Source organism: Pongo pygmaeus, chromosome 3 (assembly GCF_028885625.2).
Source record: "Pongo pygmaeus isolate AG05252 chromosome 3, NHGRI_mPonPyg2-v2.0_pri, whole genome shotgun sequence".
In the NCBI taxonomy this organism is placed as follows: Eukaryota; Metazoa; Chordata; class Mammalia; order Primates; family Hominidae; genus Pongo; species Pongo pygmaeus.
Window position 1 is genome coordinate 41,447,429 of NC_072376.2, and position 24,514 is coordinate 41,471,942.

A 24,514-nucleotide genomic window follows, 5' to 3' on the forward strand; every position below is an offset into this window, starting at 1 on the left:
GCCAATATTCAACATTCTTAAAGAAAAGAATTTTTAACCCAGAATTTCATATCCAGCCAAACTAAGCTTCATAAGCGAAGGAGAAGAAAAGACAAGCAAATGTTGAGAGATTTTATAACCACCAGTCCTGCCTTACAAGAGCGCCTGAAGGAAGTACTAAATATGGAAAGGAAAAACTGGTACCAGCCACTGCAAAAACATATCAAATTGTAAAGACCATTGACACTATAAAGAAACTGCATCAACTAATGAGCAAAATAACCAACTAGCATCATAATGACAGGATCAGATTCACACATAACAATATTAACCTTAAATAGAAACGGGCTAAATGCCCCTGTTAAAAGACACAGACTGGCAAATTGAATAAAGAGTCAAGACCCATTGGTGTGCTGTATGCAGGAGACCCATCTCATGTGCAAAGACACACATAGGCTCAAAGTAAAGGGATGGAGGAATATTTACCAAGTAAATGGAAAGGGAAAAAAAAAAAAAAAGCAGGGTTGCAATCCTAGTCTCTAATAAAAAAGATTTTAAACAGACAAAGATCAAAAAAGACCAAGGTCATTACATAGTGGTAAAGGGATCAATGCAACAAGAAGAGCTAACTATCCTAAATATATATGCACCCAATAGAGGAGCACCCAGATTCATAAAGCAAGTTCTTAGAGACCTACAAAGAGACATAGACTCCCACACAGTAATAGTGGGAGACTTTAACCCCCCCATTGTCAATATTAGATGGATCAATAAGACAGAAAATTACTAAGGATATTCAGGACTTGAACTCCACCTCTGGACCAAGTGGACTAATAGACATCTACAGAACTCTCCACCCCAAGTCAACAGAGTTTACATTCTTCTCAGCACCATGTCACTCTTATTCTAATACTGACCACATAATTGGATGTAAAACACTCCTCAGCAAATGCAGAAGAACAGAAATCAAAACAAACAGTCTCTCAGACCACAGTGCAATCAAATGAGAACTCAGGATTAAGAAACTCACTCAAAACTGCACAACTACATGGAAACTGAACAACCTGCTCCTGAGTGACTACTGGGTAAATAAATTAAGGCAGAAATAAATAAGTTCCTTGACACCAATGAGAACAAAGACACAGTGTACCAGAATCTCTGGAACATAGCTAAAGCAGTGTTTAGAGGGAAATTTATAGCACTAAATACCCACAGGAGAAAGTGGGAAAGATCTAAAATTGACACCCTAACATCACAATGAAAAGAACTAGAGAAACAAGAGTAAACAAATTCAAAAGCTAGCAGAAGACAAGAAATAACTTAAGATCAGAGCAGAACTGAAGGAGACAGAGACACAAAAAACCCTTCAAAAAACCAGTGAATCCAGGAGCTGATTTTTTGAAAAGATTCACAAAATACATAGACCACTAGCCAGACTAACAAAAAAGAAAAGAGAGGAGAATCAAATAGACAACAATGAAAAATGATAAAGGGGATGTCACCACTGATCCCACAGAAATACAAACGACCATAGAGAATAATATAAACACCTCTATGCAAATAAACTAGAAGATCTAGAAGACATGGATAAATTCCTGGACACACACACCCTCCCAAGACTAAACCAGGAAGAAGTTGAATCCCTGAGTAGACCAATAACAAGTTCTGAAATTGAGGCAGTAATTAATAGCCTATCAACTGAAAAAAAAAAAGCCCAGGACTAGACGGATTCACAGCCAAATTCTACCAGAGGTACAAAGAGGAGCTGGTACCATTTCTTCTGAAACTATTCAGACAATAGGAAAAGAAGGACTCCTCCTCAACTCGTTTTATGAGGCCAGCATCATCCTGATACCAAAACCTGGCAGAGACACACAAAAAAAAGAATTTCAGACCAAAATCCTTGATGAACATCGATGCAAAAATCCTCAATAAAATACTGGCAAAGCAAATCCAGCAGCATGTCAAAAAGCTTATCACTACCATCAAGTTGGTTTCATCCCTGGGATGCAAGGCTGGTTCAACATATGCATCAACATATGCAAAATAATAAATGTAATCCATTACATAAACAGAACCAATTACAAAAACCACACGATTATCTCAGTAGATGCAGAAAAGGCCTTCAGTAAAATTCAACACCGCCTCATGCTAAAAACTTTCACCTTAAACTAGGTATTGGTGGAATGTATCTCAAAATAATAAGAGCTATTTATGACAAACCCACAGCCAATATCATACTGAATGGACAGTAGCTGGAAGCATTCCCTTTGAAAACCGGCACAAGACAAGGATGCCGTCTCTCACCACTCCTATTCAACATAGTATTGGAAGCTCTGGCCAGGGCAATCAGGCAAGAGAAAGAAAGAAAGGTATTCAAATAGCAAGAGAGGAAGTCAAGTTGTCTCTGTTTGCAGATGACATGATTGTATATTTAGAAAACCCCATCATCTCAGCCCAAAATCTCCTTAAGCTGATAAGCAACTTGAGCAAAGTCTCTGGATACAAAATCAATGTGCAAAAATCACAAGCATTCTTATATACCAATAATAGACAAATATATAGCCAAATCATGAGTGAACTCCCATTCACAGTTGCTGCAAAGAGAATAAAATACCTAGGAATACAACTTACAAGGGATGTGAAGGACCTCTTCAAGGAGAACTACAAACCACTGCTCAAGGAAATAAGAGAGGACACAAAGAAATGGAAAAACATTCCATGCTCATGGATAGGAATAATCAATATCACGAAAATGGCCATACTGCCCAAAGTAATTAATGGAATCAGTGCTATCCCCATCAAGCTACCATTGACTTTCTTCACAGAATTAGAAAGAAACTTCTTTAAATTTCATATGGAACCAAAAAAGAGCCTGTATAGCCAAGATAATCCTAAGCAAAAAGAACAAAGCTGGAGGCATCATGCTGCCTGACTTCAAACTATACTACAAGGCTGCAGTAACCAAAACAGCATGGTACTGGTACCAAAACAGATATATAGACCAATATAACAGAACTGAGGCCTCAGAAATAACACCAAACATTACAACCATCTGATCTTTGACAAACCTGACAAAAGCAATGGGGAAAGGATTCCCTATTTAATAAATGGTGCTGGGAAAACTGGCAAGCCATATGCAGAAAACTGAAACTGGACCCTGTCCTTATACCTTATACAAAAATTAACTCAAGATGGATTAAAGACTTAAACATAAGACCTAAAACCATAAAAACCCTAGAAGAAAACCTAGGCAATACCATTCAGGACATAGGCATGGGTAAAGACTTCATGACTTTCACACCAAAAGCAATGGGAACAAAAGCCAGAATTGACAAATGGGATCTAATTAAACTAAAGAGTTTCTGCACAACAAAATAAACTATTATCAGGTAACCTATAGAATGGGAGAAAATTTTTGCAATCTATCCATCTGACAAAGGGCTAATATCCAGAATCTACAAGGAACTTAAACAAATTTACAAGAAAAACAAACAACTGCATCAAAAAGTGGGTGAAGGATATGAACAGACATTTCTCAAAAGAAGATATTTATGCAGCCAACAAACGTACGGAAAAAAGGTCATCATCACTGGTCATTAGAGAAATGCAAATCGAAACCACAATGAGATTCTATCTCACACCAGTTAGATTGGTGATCATTAAAAAGTCAGGAAACAGCAGATGCTGGAGAGGATGTGGAGAAATAGGAACACTTTTACACTGTTGGTGAGAGTGTAAATTAGTTCAACCATTGTGGAAGACAGTGTGGCGATTCCTCCAGGATCTAGAACTGGATTTGCCATTTGATCCAGCAGTCCCATTACTGGGTATATACCCAACAGATTATAAATCATTCTACTATAAAGACACATGCACATGTATGTTTATTGTAGCACTATTCACATTAGCAGACTTGGAGCCAACCCAGATGCCCATCAGTGATAGACTGGATAAAGAAAATGTGGCACATATACACCATGGGATAATATGCAGCCAAAAAAAAGGATGAGTTCATGTCCTTTGCAGGGACATGGATAAAGCTGGATACCATCATTCTCAGCAGACTAGCACAAGAACAGAAAATCAAATACCACATGTTCTCACTCGTAAGTGAGAGTTGAACAATGAGAACACATGGACACAGAGCGGGGAATATCACACACTGGGGCCTATTGTGGGGTGGGTGGCTAGGGGAGGAATAGCATTAGGAGAAATACCTAATGTAGATGACAGGTTGATGGGTGCAGCAAACCACCATGGAACATGTATACCTATGTAACAAACCTGCACATTCTGCACATGTATCCCAAAACTTAAATTATAAATTTAAAAAATAAATAAACATTGTTTAAAAAAAGAAGAAAATAATGTCAGATGCTCCCAGGAGGTTAAGAGAAATACTAAAATATTTCTAGGAATTTAGTAGTATGGAATGGTAGGTGGTATTGATAAGATGAAAACGGTGACAGCCAGAATAAATGTGATGTTTTTAAGAAGTTATCTGAGGTGGAGGAGATGGGAAAAGGGTAGCTAAAAGGGGACATACAGTTCTCTCATTTATAAAATGGGGGTGTTAATATTTGTATAACAGACTTGTAATACAACATGGTAACTCACCAGCATAACGTCTGAGATAAATCATGTTAGTCATTACTGTTGGTATCTGAGCAGCTAGTTTCCTCAGAGTTAACTGTGTTTATTTGGGCATCTAGCTGCTTCTAGTATGACTCTGAGACTGCTTAGAGTCACCTCTGGCATCTGCCTCCTTAAGTAAACAGACTTTCACTGAAGTCTTGCCTTTGACATTGGCCCAATGGACAGTATCATGTGCAGATCTGCTTTTATCTGCCTAAAACACATAATTTTCTTTTAAATTTTATCTTGTCCACATATAGAAGACCCTCTTTTCTCACCAGTTTTCAAAATATATTTAAGTAATTTGCTTACACATAGCATGCCTCTTAACAGTACATAATCTATATTTTTTCAGATTTTTACTCTTGTTACCTAAACAAAGTTTTTTAAGGCTGGGAATTCTTTTAATTGTACTTGTTTTTTGTTGTTGTTGTTGTTGTTGTTTTAGCGATGGGGTCTCACTCTCTTGCCTAGGCTGGAGTGCAGTGGCACAATCATAGCTCACTTCAGCCTCAAACTCCTGGGCTCAGATGATCTTCCCACCTCAGCCTCCCAGTAGCTGGGACTACAGGCGTGTACTGCCACACCAGACTAAGTTTTTAAAAAATTTTTTGTAGAGATGGGGTCTTACTTTGTTGCCCAGCCTGGTCTTCAACTCCTGTCCTCAAGCCATCCTCCCACCTCAGCCTCCCAAAATGTTGGCATTGTAGGTGTGAGCCACTGTGCTTAGCCTAATTTTACTTTCAACAGAATCTAGTATAGAGGTAAACAGCTGATTGAGTATGCTTTTGGCTTAAATTTTTATCCAAACCTATGCTAAATTGTTTTCTCTTTCTCTTCTAGCAATGGATTAAACTGCTTCTTTAAATTTCTTGCCTGGATTTATACCGGTTCAGCAAGTATGTTCTCAGAAGCTATACACTCATTATCTGATACTTGTAATCAGGTGAGGACTAAAGCTTTTTTATAAATCAATTTTAAAGTAATAGTTGTAGGCTTTAATCTAAAAGTTGATCTATTTTAAAACTGAATGATTCCAGTAGTTGGCTTGTGGGAGAAAATAAAAGTTTGCTTTTCAGCAATGAAGTGCATAGAAATTTAATCATAGTATTTTAAAGCAGATTGTTATGCTTTAAGAACCTCTGACAATGGAATGTGAAGTATAACATTGTCAGTCACTGAGCAGAAATCTGGTCTCTGAATATGAATTCTTAATGACTGTAATAGTCAATGAATTTAAACTTTTGGAATATGTAAAATCATATGTAATTGGTTAAAATGCTTTCACATTAGATTCATAATTTGAATTACTTTCCTTGGCTTTGCAAATGGAGAAAAATTTTTGTATTAATAAAATTAAAATACCTTTTAAACCCCCTGTGGCCCAAATTGTGAAAACTAGAAACCCAAACCTTTTGTAAGAATATAATAAGAATTTCTGTGTGTGCATCCTATTACATTTTAAAGAGTGTGGTATATTAAGAGGATACCTTTTCAATATATACTTATTTTTAGTCCTGTTATGTAAAAACTGATTTGGGAGAACTTCAGTGAAAGACATAGGTAAAATAAGAATATTTAAGACAAGGATAGAAATAACATGAAGATAAGGAGCAAGGAGAGCAATATTAATTAAAAATTAAGCCTGAGAACTTGTCTCACTCACTGTCAAATCAGATGGATTAAAACCCTTCATAAAAGTAAGGAAAGAAGACAAGCGTTTGCCATTAGTACTAAGTATTTACCTTGAGCTTACTCTTTATACTCAATATATACTTAATAAATACTGTCTCTATAAAATTTTACCATTCAACTGTGGCATGCAGTGGGAGGAGAGGGGATAGGGAGAGATATGTAACTTACAATCTCTATTTTCTTGTAAGCTTATCAAGGAAAGTTGAAATACAGAAATATTTGTCCATATGGCAAGGAGATATGTATGATGTTATTAGTTTCAATATTTTTATTTCAATCATTGAAGACAATGTTTAAGTGTTCATACTCTATGCTATTCAGGCATTTAAAAAGAATGTAGTAGATACCTGTGTACTGACCTGGAATGATAACCAGGATAAATTGAGTAAAAAATCAAGTTGCAAAATATTATGTTCAGAACTTCTGCTTTCACCCATGACAGACTAACAGGGATTGAATTTAATCTTTTGCCATAAACAACTAAAAAACTAGACAGTATATTGGACAATAGCGGCATAAGACCATGATCTCTGACAGATAAGAAACAAATCATTTGAACTCTATGATCTCTCTGGCTTTTTGCTTGAACGCATATTTGGGATAGTGGAGCAGGATGGGAAATAACAGTCTCATAAAGTTGAGAAGACAGAAATCAGTGTTCAGGGCATCTGAGGTGGCTAGAACTTACAAGGCAGAGTTCCACAGAGGAAGGAGCTACAAAGACAAAAAGCTATAGAAGTCTACATGGGGATTTCCTTGAATTGAATGTTTGCTGAATGTTAAGTTACACATGTGTAAGATGTGAGCATCAATCTGGGCAGAGAACCGGCAAGGAGCAATAACTGACTAATTCCCACTGCTCACACAAAGCTAGGATACATTCAGGTTCTGACTAGCTGAGGTAAGAGAGTTCTCATTGATTATCGAGGCCAATAGAAGGCTCGCCTTAGGAGTAGGGATAAATTATTCTTAACGTAAAGGCTGTTCTAAAACCCTCCCTAACAAGTCTTCCTAAAAATTCTAAGGGATCAAGCTGATCTTCAAATAATTTAATCACTTGCCAGAACAAAGCCTCACATTCTTTAATAAAGGCAGCAAAATCCAAATACTCAGTATAACATTCACAGTGTTTAGCATCCAATAAAAAAGACTAATCGCCAGTGTAAGAAGCAGGAAAATTTGACTCATAACCAGGAGAAAAATCAGTTGGAAGCAGACTAAACAGATGATAGAATTAGCTGACAAGGATATTAAACAGCTATTTCAAGTACAGTCATGTATTGAAAGGAAAATATGAACATAAGAGAAATCAAAGGTATAAAAAATAAACCAAATGAAACTTTTAGAGCTAAAAAAATATATCTGATGTGAAAAATTCACTATATAGAATTAACAGCAGATTAGACACTGCAGGTAAAACAGTCAGTGAACTTGAATATGTAACAGCAGAACATATCCTTACTAAAGCCACAGACAAAAAAGATTGAAAAAAATGGAGGAAGCCTCAGTAACCTATGGAACAATATCAAGAGTATTCTGTCAAGCATTTAGGGAAGAAACAATACTGAGTACACAGACTTTCAGAAATAGAGAATGAAGTGTTTTCTACTGCTTTAATGAGACGAGTATAACCCTGATCCCAAAATTTTACAAAGTCATTATGAGAGGGAAAAAACCCTACAGACCAGTTATTCCTCATGAACACAGATATAAAACTCCTTAAAATATAATCAGATTGAATTATAAATATATGAATATGATATATAAAAATGATATTATATCATAATTAAGTGAGTAAGATTTCAGGAGTGTAAAGTTGGTTTAACATTCAAAATCAGTAAGTATAAAAGGTTAATATGAAGAAATTAATTGCATTTCTACTATCAGCAAATAAATGGAGAAGGAAATTTTAATAAATTCCATATAAAGTATTATCACAAAATATTAAATACTTAGAGATAAATCTAGCAAAAGACACACAAGACCTTTACACTGAAAATCATAAAATGTTGCTGAGAGAAATCAAAGAAGACCTAAAGAAATGGAGAGATACAATACCGCATTCATAGATTGGATGTCATAGATCTGTCAAATCTCCCTAAATTGATTTACAGATATAATGGAATCCCATTCATAATATGAACAGACTTTTCTGTACTATTGACGAACGGAATAAATTCCAAAATTTATATGGACATGCAAAGAACCTGGAATATTCAAAGCAATCTTGAAACAAGAAATTTGGAGAACTTCAAGACATTATAAACCTATAGAAATTACGACAGTGAGTTACTGGCATAAGGATTGACAAATCAATGGAACAGAGTTGAGGGTCCAACAACAGAGCCACATTTACATGGCCCGTGACTTTTGGCAAAGGCATCAAAGCAATTGAGTGAAGAAATGAAACTTTAAAACAAATAATGTTGGAAAAATTGGATCCATATGGGGAGAAAAAGGACCTTGACTCCTACTTCACACACTGTATACAAGTTTGAAATGGATCATAGTCCAAATATAAAAGTTAAAACTATGAAGATTCTGGAAGAAAACCTAGGTGAATATCTTTTAGACCTGGTAGGCAAAGATTTCGTAAATAGGACATAGAAACAATATCATAAAATAAGAAGATTTACAAATTCAACTTCATCAAAATTAAAAACTTTAGCTCATTGAAAGACATCCTTAAGGAAATAAATAGGCATAGATTGGGAGAAAATAGTCACAAGCATTCTGACAAGGGACTGGTATCCAGGATTAAGAACTTCCACGATTCAGTAATAAAATGAGAACCCAGTTTTTTTCCCCCCAAGGATAAAGATTTGGGCAGGTACTTCACAAATAAGGAAACATGAATGGTGGCCAGTGGACACCTGAAAAAGTGCTAACACCATTAATGATCAGGAAATGTATATTAATACCACAAGACATCTCTGTATATCCACTATAATGGCTACAAGTAAAAACCTGACAGCCAAATGTTGGTGAAGATGTAGAGCAGCCAGATCTCCCAGTCATTGCTTGTGTATTAATAAAATGGTACAACCACTCTGGAAAATATTTGGCAGCTTCCTATAAACATATACTTACCCTGTGACCCACCAATTCCACTTCTAAGTATTTACCCAAGGGAAGTGGGAATGAATGGTCCCAAAAGATTTGTATAAGAATGTTGGCTGGGTGCGGTGTCTCACGTCTGTAATCCCAGCACTTTGGGAGGCCAAGGCGGGCAGATCATCTGAGGTCAGGAATTCGAGACCACCCTGGCCGAGATGGTGAAACCCCATCTCTGCTAAAAGTACAAAATAGCTGGGCGTGGTGATGGGTCCCTGTAATCCCAGCTACTCGGGAGGCTAAGGCAGGAGAATCGCTTGAACCCGGGAGGCGGGGGTTGCAGTGAGCCGAGGTTGCACCACTGCACTCCAGCCTGGACGACAAGAGTGACTCGGTCTCCAAAAAAAAAAAAAGGAATGTTTATAGCAGCTTTACTTATAATGGCTGAAAAAATTGGAATCAACCCAAATGTTTATCAGCAGTACAGCAGATAAACAAATTGTAGTATACTCATACAATGGAATATTATCTGGCAATAAAATGGAATGAACTGCTTTTCTGACTGGCAACATAGATGTATCTCCAGCAAGGAACTTTAATTTTTAATAGTTTAAAAAACTGGGAAAAATGGTTGCGTCTGATGTCGGGGAGGAAAGAGGCACAGGGAGCTTTTTGGGAATGATGGAAAGGTTCTGTGTCTTCATAGGAGTATATGTTTCAAGGGTATGTGTATTTGTTAACAACCAGAACTGTACATTCTGGGCCAGGTACGGTGGCTTATGCCTGTAATTCCAGCACATTGGGAGGCCGAGGCGGGCAGATCACTGGAGGTCAGGAGTTCGAGGCCAGCCCGGCCAATACGGTGAAACCCCCGTCTCTACTACAAATACAAAAAAATTAGCTGAGCATGGTGGCACATGCCTGTAATCCCAGCTACTCAGGAGACAGAGACAGGAGAATCACTTGAACCGGGGAGGCAGAGGTTGCAGTGAGTCAAGATGGCACCACTGTACTCCAGCCTGGGCGACAGAACTAGACATCTCAAAACAAAAACAAAAACAAAACTACATTCAGGATTTGTGCATTTCATTGTATGTGAATTTTACCTCAAAAAAATTCTCCCTATGTGGAAATATGATTACTTAGTAGATATTTGATAATAGTAAGGAATTAGTATTGATTTTTTTTTTTTTTTTTTGAGATGGAGTCTCACTCTGTCGCCCAGGCTGGAGTGCAATGGCATGATCTCAGCTCACTGCAAGCTCCGCCTCCCCGGTTCAAGTGATTCTCCTGTCTCTGTCTCCTGAGTAGCTGGGACTACAGGTGCCCGCCATCACGCCCAGCTAATTTTTTGTATTTTTAGTAGAGACGGGGTTTCACTGTGTTAGCCAGGATGGTCTTGATATGGTCTTGATCTCCTGACCTTGTGATCCGCCTGCCTCGGCCTCCCAAAGGGCTGGGATTACAGACATGAGCCACCGCACCCAGCCAGGAATTAGTATTGATTTTTAAAAGTCTGATAATAGTCTTGTGGCTGTGTTTTCTAAAAAGCCTAGTTTTTAAAGAGATTCATCCAAAATATTTAAAGATGAAATGGTACAATGCTTGGAATTTACTTCAAAATATTCATGAGGGAGTAGATATGGATGAAATAAAACATATTTGGTTACCTATTTATAATTGTTAAAGCTTAATGATGGATGATTTGAGTTTTTCAAAATGTTCTATCAGTGCCGGGCATGGTGGCTCATGCCTGTAATCCCAGCACTTTGGGAGGCCGAAGCAGGCAGATCACCTGAGGTCAGGAGTTCAAGACCAGCCTGACCAACATGGCAAAACCCCGTCTCTTAGAGTTTTCAAAAAGGCTTCAATGAAAAATATTTCAACTGGACCTTTCTGAATAGATGGAAATTGTATTTCAGAAAGTTGTTTCTTTCGAGACCTATAATATTTTAAAAATTTTAATTCATTGTAATATTTTTGTGCCATATGTTTTCCCTCACTTCTTGAGAGACTTAAGTACCTCCAACTTTTAAATTAGACCTGTGTCTCTAATTATAATGTAGTTTTTTATTTATTTATTTACTTATTTTTTGAGACAGAGTCTCACTGTATTGCCCAGGCTGGAATGCAGTGGCACGATCTCGGCTTACTGCAAGCTCCACCTCCCAGGTTCACGCCATTCTCCTGCCTCAGCTTCCCGAATAGCTGGGACTACAGGCGCTCGCCACCACGCCCGGCTAGTTTTTTGTATTTGCAGTAGAGACAGGGTTTCACCGTGTTAGCCTTACAATTTCTGTTACAGTTCATTTTGGAAAACTTTTCTGTTAAATAATGCACTTCATATCATTTAATATCAACTCAGATGAATTTGTTGAGCACCTGAGTTTGCAATGTAGCAAGTGTTTAGAAGAAGACATGGTTCTTTCTCTGTCTTCTTTAAACAGGTTATATGCACATAAAACAACTAGAAAGATCTTCTAAGGTACCATTTATGCAGGTGCTAGATAGTATGATACTTAAGGAACACCAGAAACGTGAAGGGTGATCATGGAGTAGAGAGCATTTACAGTACTTCTTAGCCACTAGATGTTAATGTTCGTTATGCTGCAAACTAAACAAATGCTCTGTAGGTTATATATACGTAACTGATAGAGATTTATGTTGTAAATGTGTAGAAAAAGGTCTGGAAGGATACATATCAAATACAACTGTGATTCTGTCTTACCTCTGAGGAGAACTGGTTGGGGTGGTCTCATTTTTGTTAGAATTAATAAATGTGGTCCATATTCAGTTTATAAAATAGTTGATGGTATCTTGCACTTAATTGCACAGCCAACTGAATATTAAGGATTTTTTAAATAGTTGAATGTTTATTGAATATTTTTAAAATAATATAAATACATATCTATGTATACATATATACACATAATATGAAGTAATAATGACTGTCACTTTTAATGTACAGGTGTGTATTAGTCCATTTTCATGCTGCTGATAAAAACATACCCAAGACTGGGCAATTTACAAAAAAAAGAGGTTTAATTGTGACTAGGGCAGGCTCACAATCATGGTGGAAGGTGAAAGGCATGTCTCACATGGCAGCAGACAAGAGAAGAGTGCTTGTGCAGGGAAACTCCCCTTTTTAAAACCATCAGATCTTGTGAGACTTATTCACTATCACAAGAACAGCACAGGAAAGACTTGCCCCCATGATTCAGTTACCTCCCACTAGGTCCCTCCCACAACATGTGGGAATTCAAGATGAGCTTTGGGTGGGGACACAGCCAAACCATATCTTTCCGCCCCTAGCCCCTCCCGAATCTCATGTCCTCACCTTTCAAAACCAGTCATGCCTTCCCAACAGTCCCCCAAAGTCTTAACTCATTTCAGCATTAACTCAAAAGTCCATCCAAGGTGTCATCCAAGACAAGGCAAGTCCCTTCTGCCTATGAACCTGTAAAATCAAAAGCAGGTTAGTTATTTCCTGGATACAATGAGGGTACAGGCATTGGGTAAATACAGCCATTCCAAAAGGGAGACATTGGCCAAAACAAAGGGGCTACAGGCCCCATGCAAGTCCAGAATCCAGTGGGGCAGTCAATTCTTAAAGCTCCAAAATGATCTCCTTTCACTCCATGTCTCACCTTCAGGTCATGCTGATGCAAAAAGTGGGCTCCCACAGCAATGGGCAGCTCCACCTCTTTAGCTCTGCAGGCTATAGCCCACTTTTGGCTGCTTTCAGGGGCTGGCATTGAGTGTCTGTGGCTTCTCCAGGTGCACTGTGCAAGCTGTCAGTGGATCTATCATTCTGGGGTATGGAAGGCAATGGCCCTCTGCTCACAGCTCCACTAGGTGATGCCCCAGTAGGTTTTCTGTGTGGGGGCTCCCACCCCACATTTCCCTTAAGCACTGCCATAGCAGAGGTTGTCCATGAGAGCCCCTCCCCTGCAGCAAACTTCTACTTGGGCATCCAGGTGTTTCCCATACATCCTCTGAAATCTAGGCAGAGATTTCCAAACCTCAGTTCTTGACTTCTGTGCACCCACAGGCCCAACACCACGTGGAAGCTGCCAAGGCTTGGAGCTTCCACCTGCTGAAGCAGTAGCTGGAGCTGTACCTTGGCTCCTTTTAGTCACAGCTGGAGCAGCTGGGATGCAAGGCACTAAGCTCCCAGACTGCACACAGCAGAGGGACCCTAGGCCCAGCACACAAAACCACTTTTCTTCCTAAACCTCCAGGCCTGTGATTCAAGGGGCTGCCACAAAGTTCTCTGACATGCCCTAGAGATATTTCCCCCCTTTTCTTGGTGATTAACATTCAGTTCCTCATTACTTATGCAAATTTCTGCAGCTGGCTTGAGTTTCTCCTCAGAAAATGGAATTTTCTTTTCTATTGCATTGTAAGGCTGCAAATTTTTTAAAATTTTATGCTCTGTTTCCCTTTTAAAACTGAATGCCGGGGCTGGGCACAGTGGCTCATGCCTGTAATCCCAGCACTTTGGGAGGCTGAGGCGGGCAGATCACGAGGTGAAGAAATCGAGATCATCCTGGCCAACATGGTGAAACCCCATCTCTACTAAAAATACAAAAATTAGATGGGTGTGGTGGTGCTTGCCTGTAGTCGCAGCTACTCGGGAGGCTGAGGCAGGATAATCGCTTGAACCTGGGAGGCAGAGGTTACAGTAAGCCGAGATCATGCCACTGCATTCCAGCCTGGCGACAGAGTGAGACTTTGTCTCAAAAAAAAAAAAAAACTGAATTCCTTTAATAGCACCCAAATCACCTCTTGAATGCTTTGCTGCTTAGAAATTTCTCCTGCCAGACACTCTAAATCATCTCTGTCAAGTTCAAAGTTCACAAATCTCTAGGGCAGGGGCAAAATGCTACCAGTCTTTTTGATTAAAACATAACAAGAGTCACCTTTGCCCCAGTTTCCAACAAGTTCCTTATTTCCATCTGAGACCACCTCAGCCTGGACTTTATTGTCCGTATCACTGTCAGCATTTTGGGCAAAGCCATTCAACAAGTCTCTAGGAAATTCCAAACTTTCTTACATTTTCCTATCTTTTTCTGAGCCCTCCAAACTGTTCCAACCCCTGCCTGTTACCCAGTTCCAAAGTTGCTTCCACATTTTCGGGTATCTAGAGCAGCACCCCACTCTACTGGTACCAATTTACTGTATTATTCTGTTTTCATGCTGCTGATAAAGACATACCCAAGACTGGGCAATTTACAGAAGAAGGAGGTTTAATGGACTTACAATTTCACATGGCTAGGGAAGCCTCACAATCATGGCAGAAGGTGAAAGGCACGTCTCACATGGTGGCAAGACAAGAGAAGAGAGCTTGTGCAGGGAAACTCGCCTTTTTAAAACAATCAGATCTCATAAGACGTATTCACTAGCAGAAGAACAGCATGGGAAAGACCTGCCCCTCTGATTCAGTTACCTCCCACCAGATCCCACAACACTTGGGAATTCAAGATGAGATTTGGGTGGGGACACAGCCAAACCATATCAGGGTGTAAGAGAGTTATATCTTCCTTTGAATTTCTTCTCATTCTCTTAGTTTAATTCCCTGAAAAATCATGTATATTTTAGGTGGTTTGCTCCCTTTTCCCATGGAATCCAGTGGTAAAAGCTTGTAATATTCTGTGTATTTAGGGTAGGGTTTCCAATATTAAGACCTAAAAATATATTTGTATTAAATATTTTCAAGTTTGTTTAATCTCTATTTTTTATTAGAAAAAAAATGTGTCTATTAAATTTCTTGTAACCTAAGGGAAACCTCATCTATGAAGAAGTCATTATCTAGAAACTTTACTTATCTGATTATTTGTGTGATGCTGAAAAAAGGAAAAGCCTCAGATTAATCAACTAAAATTACATAGGGAATTCACTCAGAGGCTTTATATTTTTATGAAATAGTTCTAATAAGGTAGTCTTATGATATGATTTCTAGATTCACATCAAATTAGGATGGAAAGGACTTACTAGGGACAAGCATACTACTATTGAGAAGTTCCAGTGGATAACTCTTTAACAAAGGACAAAACTTTAAAAACCACCTAAGTGGAAATGAAAGAAAAAAGGAAGAAATGGTGAAGGCAAGTGAGACAGAGGAGAGGGAGTAAGAAAGAAAGGAAAAAAAAGAATGTGATATATAATTCCTGTGCATGGTTTTGCAGTTTTAATAGAAATGTATGTGCCCATACACAATATATATATTGTTTAAAGTTTTTATTATCTTTTACTTGTACAGCTATACAAGTTATTCTTCCTGTAAAAAGTCAAATATTACAGACTACCTTAATTCTGCCTCTCTTCAGAGATATAAACGTAGTTACATGCATGTTCTTTTTAACCTTTTCTGTGCTTTACATTATATGTAGTTTATAAAAACTACAAAGCGTAAGTTCTGTACTGTACATACTGTTCCTAACTTGCTTTTTTCTCTTCTTCCACTTAATGGTATGTCTAGGAGCTTTATCCATGTCAGTATAGAAAGCTCTACTCTAACTCTATTTTTTTAACCTACTGTAGAAGTAATTTATGGTTTATCATTTATTTTGTCATTCCCAATTGCTGGATTTTTTTTAGGTTGCTTTCATGTTTCTCATCTTTATAAACAATGGTGTTTTGAACCCCTTTGAGTTCATCTTTATTTTTTAAGGTAAGTACTAGAAACCAGAATTGCTGGGTCATTGGACATGCATATGTTGAATGTTTCTTTGTCATTGTTAGCCTGCACCCTCCACATTGGCTTTACCGTATTATACTCTCCATCTTGCTAATGATTATTCACCTTTTTTTCTTCTTCTTCATAGGGTTTACTAGCATTGGGCATCAGTAAGTCTGTTCAAACACCAGATCCTTCTCATCCGTAAGGACATTCCCTTATTTTGTTTTTGTTTGTTTTGGCAATAAGTCATTGAAATAACTAAATTTCAGAAATCTCCTGCAATTTATGTACCTGCAGTTCGTTAAAGATTTGGTCATTTCTTCCACTGTAGTATCTAAAATGCAGAACTTCCCACTGTGTCAAAGTAAATTCGAGGTATAATTTGAAAATGGAGTTCAAGTTATTTTTATGCTTTGTAGCACAGCACGGAGATCTTGTTTTCTCCATATTTGATAATAATAAAGCACATATTTTGATCTTAGAGGTCTGTTTTATTTTGGTCCAAGGAAACATATATTCTAGATTTAGACTCATAGGCTGCCCAATCTAAAATTCTGATGATAACTTGTATTAGATACACACTTATTTTAATCCTCCTGTTGTGATTTGGAAATAGTATTTTGTTAATATTTCAGAATTATTTATTTGTAAAATGAGTATACTTTTTAGAATGTATTATTTTGAATCATAGCCATTATTTGATAGAGATTTTTTCTATTGCTTCTATTAACATAACCATCTAACACTTTTGAATTCCACAAGCATCATTTTAAGACTAGCTTCAGTAATATAATTTGATAAATCTTAAGACCAGAAAAATTGCACTTTTATTTCTGTGAAGGAGTCTACCTCTATTCTTTAGAAATGCCTTTCTTTACTTGAAAGCAATACTACTGTTTTCCCAAAAATAACATATTTGAATGTTGTATAACTGTCAAGCTAGTATAGAGAATAGCTCTCTAGTGTGTTAATTACACATCATTACAGTGTTTTACCATCTTAAGAAAAAAAATTTTTTTCTTGGCCAGTTTTATGTACAAAAGATTTTAAAACAGAAGGTACAAATTTTAAATTTTAGGTTGTGAAGATTTCTTTTCAAGGTATTTTTATAGTCTACTTTAGTGCTGCCCAACAGAATTTTCTGCAGTGATGGAAATATTTTATATCTGTCCAGTATGGTAGTAGCTAACTGCATGTAGCTATTGAGCACTTGAAATGTGGCCAGTGCAACTGAAGAACTAGATTTTAAACTATATTTAGTTTTAATTTATTTAAATTTAAATTGCCACATGTGGCTAGTGGCTCATCATATTGGACAGTTTAGACCTACATGATCAAAATTTTCAATAAGAAGTTAATAATTCCTTGAAATCACCTGAAGTGTAAGTAATACCATTTATTTTAGATCTTAATTTACTTTAACGTGAATATATATTCATGTTACTTTAGAAGAAAGTAAATTTTTCTGAGTGAGCTGATTGTCACATTGTCACATCTATAAACTGGTGGGAATTCCCCATGGCAGGATTACTCTTTGCAAAAAGGAATTCCAAGAGCAGTTTGATTAAGAATTCTTGTTGAAAGCCGGGTGCAGTGACTCATGCCTGTAATCCCAGCACTTTGGGAGGCTGAGGCAGGTGGATCACCTAAGGTCGGGAGTTTGAGCCCAGCCTGACCAACATGGAGAAACCCCGTCTCTACTGACAAAACAAAAAAATTAGTCAGGTGTGGTGGCGCATGCCTGTAATCCCAGCTACTCAGGAGGCTGAGGCAGGAGAGTCGCTTGAACTCAGGAGGCGGAGGTTGTGGTGAGCCAAGATCGCGCCATTGCACTCCAGCCTGTTCAACAAGAGCGAAACTCGGTTTAAAAAAAAAAAAGTCGGGCGCGGTGGCCCACGCCTGTAATCCAGCATTTTGGGAGGCCAAGGCAGACAGATCACCTGAGGTTGGGAGTTCGAGACCAGCCTGACGAACGTGGAGAAGCCCCGTCTCTACTGAAAATACAAAATTAGCTGGGTGTGGTGGTTGCATGCCTATAATCCTAGCTACTTGGGAGGCTGAGGCAGGAGCATCGCTTGAATTCGGGAGGTGGAGGTTGCAGTGAGCCAAGATCCTGCCATTGCACTCTAGCCTGGGCAACAAGAGCAAAACTCCATCTCAAAAAAAAAAAAAAGAATTCTTGTTTAAATTTGTATTTCTCAGAAGAGTGCCACTGAGTTTGGGTTTGGGACTAAATTTTCCAGGAAATATTTTTATTAATGAGTGATTCTTTTCCTCCTCTAGTATGTTATTAATATATTTTTGAGCACCTTTAATACTAAGTATTGTGTCAGTACTTACAATAATACAAAATAATGTACATATTGACAAAGCATGCTTGAAAAATAATTGAGATTTTAGCACCATGAAAACACCCAGAAAACTGAAGGTGTTAGTTCTAGTAATAGTTGAAAGTGGCTGTGTGCTAACCTATTCAGAACCAGCAATAAATTATGTGTTGTAAACTTCTGTATGCAGCATCAAATTATAGGTATTATAAATAATAGACTGGCTGCACACAAAGATGAAAATATTCAATTAGAAGCTGCATTACAAAGAAATTTAAATGTTATCCTGTTCATTAAACATCTGAATGCATTTTTTAAAAGATTAATTTTACCAGGATCTGTGGTACATAATAGTAAAGTAGCTCTCTAAATCAAAATAGGCTGTTTGGAAAAGAGATCAGAAAATACCTGAATTAAATGGTATTCACTTTATTTTTATGTATTTTCAAACTTCTTACAGTTTCTTCCACTTTACATATTGCTTTTCAAGTTTGGCACTTAACATCTTACTTAAATATAAAATTATAACATCTTGATATTCTTAGTCTTTTTCATTGACCTATTAAGCACATATATTTTAAAAGAAACCATTTGTATTTCTTGCAAACTATATTCTTTTCTATTTTTCAGGTACGGATTTTCAAATATGCGCTATATTTCTTCGCTAATTAGTGGTGTTGGTATTTTCATGATGGGTGCAGGACTATCTTGGTACCATGGAGTCATGGGATTGCTTCATCCTCAACCAATAGAATCCCTTCTATGGGTAATCTTTTTTTCTCCTCAGTTTTGATGTCTTATGACATAGTGATTGTGTACACTAGAAGGCCTTTGTCATATTGGTGTTAAAGAAGGGGAATGACATACACCTTCTTGACTGTGTATTGTAGGGTTATATATCTATAGTTTAATTTTTAGAACGTGACTGGACATAACCTCTAAATCCATAAGATTCAATGATGTTGAACAAGATCTCTGTAGGTACCAATTATCAAGCCCTGCTCCTTGGTTAAAATCTTGGGCAGTTCCACTAATTTCTCCAGTTACTGTTGAAGAACAAGAAAACCTCTGTTCACTTTTGGTCCCAAGAATAGTCTCATTTCAGTAATTAAAATATTCAGACCCATGTAATAGTCATAAGTTGGATCTATATTTGAAGTTAAAGCTTCTCTTTTCCCGCATCCTGGGCTTCCTTCAGGTAGGAAGCCTGCACTGGGGGAATGGGAGGATAGCAGGATGATCACCCGTATGATCCCCTCTAGGGCTTCTGCCCCTCTCTCCTATTCCCTGGGAAGTGTTGAAGGTTTGGATAGGGGATAAAAACATACCACTTTACTGACTACAGTGTTATTTTGCATTGGTTTCCTCTGGCCTTTGTAGATGTTTAAAGCTGTCTTTTTTTTTCTCATGGGCACTTCTTGGAGATTACCCTGCTTGGCTGCTCTGGCTATGGCTGCCCAAATTGATCACGTAGCCTACCCTCTCAGCTTCTGCATCTCATGGTGTGGTTTCCAGACAGTGCTGAAGTTGTCTTGCATTTGGAAAGAATGCCCTTTGAGCAGTTGATCTCCTTATAAAAGACTCCTAGGGACCTGTGTGTTAAAACAGACATCTTTAACACACTTTCTGTGGGAGTGCAGGTTTTTTTCTCAAGCCCAATGATCTACTCTGCTGATACAGCCAATATCAGTTAGTAGGCTTGCATATGGATGTATCACTCAGGTATGCATCAGACAGTTTGCTGTGATGCATATATCCCGGGGGGACACACATCAAGGCTACTGAACAATCTTGGTAGCTCAACAGCTTTCACCAAAGAAATCTTCATTTTTGGCCTCCTCAATTTCAGGTCTTCTTATGTGGTCTAGAGGATGTGGAGCTAGCATGTAGTCTAGTGGGTAGAGGCCCCAGGTTTGGGCTACCTTCTGTGCAAGGCCTGAATAGATGGTATAACACCTCCTTTTGGAATGTGGGGATACTTGTACCTATTTTCTTCTCTATTTTGGATTGTAGTCAGAACTAGACAGAATCAATCTGTCTACTTTTTTAATATCCTGTTATATCATGCAAATCTACTTAATAACAAGTGCATTAAACTAGGCTTATTTGTTATTCTCTAGTTTTCTATAGTTTTGATTGACTAGTTTCTTACCATAATACGTCTCATATAATTAAAACAAACAAATGTATTTCCTCCATTCTGAAAAGATTTGGCCACTTTATGGGTACTTCATTGTTCTAGCATTCTTCTAATTTGTATAGCATCACTTTATAGAGGCAAAGCACTCTCTGGAGTTAGAGATTAGGTAATTAGTTAAATTTTCAGTTGAGTATAAGTTTTAAAACTTCTAAAAGCTCTTGTGTCTTTCAGTAACTAAATGGGTTTCCATGAGACTATGGCCCTTTTTAAAATAGTGTTGGACTAGGTTCAAAGTTTTCAGACCTCTATTTTAGGAAAGCCTAGGGTTCTAAACATTGTTGAAAATTCTGTAGATGTTTGGTTTGAATTTCATTAAAATAAAAAAATGTGTTGCTAGGTTAACTCTTTTTTTTTGTACACCCCTGTCTAAAGCTTTTCTTACCATCTTTAATTGAAGAGTGTCCTGGGATTGCAGGGAATGTGGTATTACCGAAAAACAAAAATTGGTTACTGTTTATAACTACTTATCTTTCTGAATCAGGATTTTCTTGGTATTAGGCATGGAAGCAAAATCCAGAAGTTACTTGAGTTTGGGTGTGGATCTTACTGTATCTGGTGTCTACAACTCCTGATATCAAATATTGTATTCATATCTCATTGTCCTCCTCATTTGAGTTGTTTCCCATTAGTAACCTTACTGTCTGGCTTAAATTTGAATTCGTGTTTTTGTTTTAGACATTACGGACTTTATATATGAACAATTGTGATTGGAAGTACTTAATTTATGCTTTATTTTAATATTTCTTTTTTAGGCATATTGTATTTTAGCAGGATCATTAGTATCTGAAGGAGGTATGTACTGTCACAAAGTATGTCTCTATTCTTAATTTAGTAATATATATTCAGCTGTCCATTATTATAGTTTGCTAAGTTCTGTTGATTAAAGAAAAGCAAGTGTGGGAATAGGCATCTAAGCTTTCTCTACTTTTAGGGAGTAAAGTCTTTGTATAATGTACTGTGGTTGTTCCTGTAATGGATAGCTGTGGGGGGTTGTGTAAGTGTGCCCTGCCATGGGATGGCATCCTGGCTAGGCCTCATTTCTCTTTGTGTCCTGAGCTGCTAGGATAGGCTCAAGTAGGTGACTATCAGATAGATGCAGGACAATAACTGATGTGGCATGAAAGCGCTTAGCAAGCCCACCATATTTGTGGTTATTTTTAAACTATGTGGTGGTAAGAGGTGTTCCTTACAATTTTCACTTTGCAAACGTTATTCCTTTTTTGAACCCACTACCACTACTATCGCTGTTACTTGCTGATTCACTAAAAATTGGATAAATAATTATTTTACTTATTTAAAAGGGAAAGTATGTTTCGTTTTTGAGTATCATATCACAATACTCAAAACATTTGAAATGGAGTATAAAAAACATAATTAAACTGAACTTTTAAAATTAGAGTTTAATAATATTCACCAGAAGAAGCCTGGCTCTTGTGATACAAATATTTCGAAGTTTTTGAAATACATAGCTATAGCAGTATGATGACAGAGAACTGCTAATATCAGTATAAAACTGCCTGATTCACTGCTGTGCTCATGTTTACTTCTGAAACATTGTAACTTTCTATGTATAATGTTCCCTTCATCTATTTTTAAAATTAACATTTTTTATTGACAGATCCTAATTATATATGTTTATGGGGCCCCTCATCTTTGAAAGTCTATGAAATGGTTATAACACAACCTGCTTCAAAAGATTGGGAGGCTCAGAAATGAATGTGGTTAGTGTGGTGCTGCCAAATAGCAGCTCCTCAATAAGCTAAAGCTGTTGTTATTAGTAATTATATTTAATTATTATGGTTTAGAATTATGGGGTTCATTTTATTATAATGATTAATTGATAATAACTAATTAACATAGAACTTGTCCTTATTGCCAACCCTAGTTTTAAAATGTTGTGCTTATTCGTTTATCTTTTGAGATGCCATCTTTAAAGTTTGGAGGCATGAAGTTTCTGTCTTGCTGATATGAATGCTTTTCTTTTAGCAACACTTCTTGTTGCTGTAAATGAACTTCGCAGGAATGCTCGGGCTAAAGGAATGTCATTTTACAAGTATGGTATGTATTTTAGAAACCAAGTGTTTGTTTCACCTCCCTTATTTGCTTAAAATTACTTAGTACTGTTGTTGCTTTGTTCCTAATAGAAATGTACAAAATATATCTGAATATCATCCCTGTGTGGCTCTTACATATCCTTCAGCCCTTATTAAAAAGAAATGTAGTATAGAAATTTGAACATGGATACTTTATATTTGGATTTGACTTAAGTGAACTAAGGTATTTCTTTATATGGTTATATAACTTGAGAAAGTAATTTGACTTTATCAGTTATTGTTGACATTTAAGCCAAGAAATTATGTTTGCATTGAACAAGGTTTTTAAAATCATAATCTCTCATATACTTTTTTATCTTAATTTATATCTTGATTTTAAATGGATACTTATTAAAATGTTACCTGATAGTATCAAGTTAAGATTTTAGAAATTTTCTTTTCTTGTCTCTTCCCCAATGACTAGTAATGGAAAGTCGTGATCCTAGTACAAATGTGATATTATTGGAGGATACTGCTGCAGTCTTGGGAGTTATAATAGCAGCCACTTGCATGGGCCTTACTTCTATAACAGGTAAATATTTCTTAAATTACAGATGATTTATTTGTCCTACTTAAATAATTCTCTAATATGTGGTAATTTTCTCTCATATCATTGAATAATATTAAACCAACAAATTGTTAAATATTAATTCCATCCTAATCATTGACTTATGTAAGACATTTGGTCAGCAGAAGTATTCAGGTTTATTTGAATTAAAAATGTCTCTAAATTAGAAATAAGGAAGGCTATTTGTAGAGGATTTCTGTAATGCTGTAAGTCTTTCTAGCTGTGACTTAAAAAATTGTGCAATCACTCTGAACTTTTTATTTACCTATAAAAGTGTGGATAATATTTACCTTGGTAACCTGTTAGGTTTATTAAGAAAATATGAGAGTTTTAATAAACTCTAAAGTTCCAAACATATATACATAGGTCCTCAAATAACATTGTTGTGTTCAACTTGATTTTGTTATAATATTGTTGCGAAAAATATCAATTCCTAACTGGAGCTACCATCTCTGTGGAGTTTGCTCATTCTCCCTTTATTTGCGTAGGTTTTCTTTGGGCACTCCAACTTCCTCCCACATCACAATGCCGTGCATGGTCAGTGAATTGGGGTGTCTATAAATAGTCCCAATCTGAGTGAGTGTGGGGGTGTGTGTAAGTGTGCCCTGCCATGGGATGGCATCCTGGCCAGGTCTGGTTCCTTCTTGTGCCCTGAGCTGCTAGGATAGGCTCAAGTAGGTGATAATCCAGACAAATGCAGGACAATAACTGATGTATGAAAGCGCTCAGCAAGCCTACATATTTGTGGTTGTTTATTTTTGAATTATGTGGTGATAATAGGTGTTCCTTACAGTTTTCACTTTGCAAACATTTATTCTTTGATTTAACCCACCACCCTACTATTGCTGATACTCACTGATTCACCAAAAATTGGGTAAATAATTATTTTACATAGGTTTTATTAGTTTTTAAAAATGTATATGTAGCCCACATTTATTTCAGTGTTCAATATTAGACATGTTTTGGGTCTTAGAAGTTCAGTGATGTTTTTGTGACCAGAAATATGCCATAGGAACTTAACTCTTTTTTTTTTTTTTGAGACAGAGTTTCGCTCTTGTTGCCCAGGCTGGAATGCAATGGTGCCATCTCGGCTCACTGCAACCTCCACCTCCCGGGCTCAAGCGATTCTCCTGCCTCAGCCTCCCGAGTAGCTGGGATTACAGGCATGTGCCACCACGCCCGGCTAGTTTTGTATTTTCAGTAGAGACGGGGTTTCTCCATATTGGTCAGGCTGATCTCAAACTCCCGACCTCAGGGGTGATCCTCCCACCTTGGCCT

At 37.2% G+C, this 24,514-nt stretch overlaps 1 protein-coding gene across 1 annotated transcript in view; it reads left to right on the plus strand.

The window, feature by feature from the left end:
• SLC30A9 (solute carrier family 30 member 9) overlaps positions 1 to 24,514 on the plus strand; it is a 100,259-nt gene that overhangs the window by 57,847 nt on the left and 17,898 nt on the right. The window contains exons 9-14 of the mRNA XM_054484393.2: positions 5,461 to 5,563; positions 16,194 to 16,249; positions 19,006 to 19,141; positions 21,328 to 21,367; positions 22,562 to 22,633; positions 23,093 to 23,200. Coding sequence (XP_054340368.1) covers positions 5,461 to 5,563; positions 16,194 to 16,249; positions 19,006 to 19,141; positions 21,328 to 21,367; positions 22,562 to 22,633; positions 23,093 to 23,200 — 515 coding nt within the window. The remainder of the gene's footprint in view (positions 1 to 5,460; positions 5,564 to 16,193; positions 16,250 to 19,005; positions 19,142 to 21,327; positions 21,368 to 22,561; positions 22,634 to 23,092; positions 23,201 to 24,514) is intronic.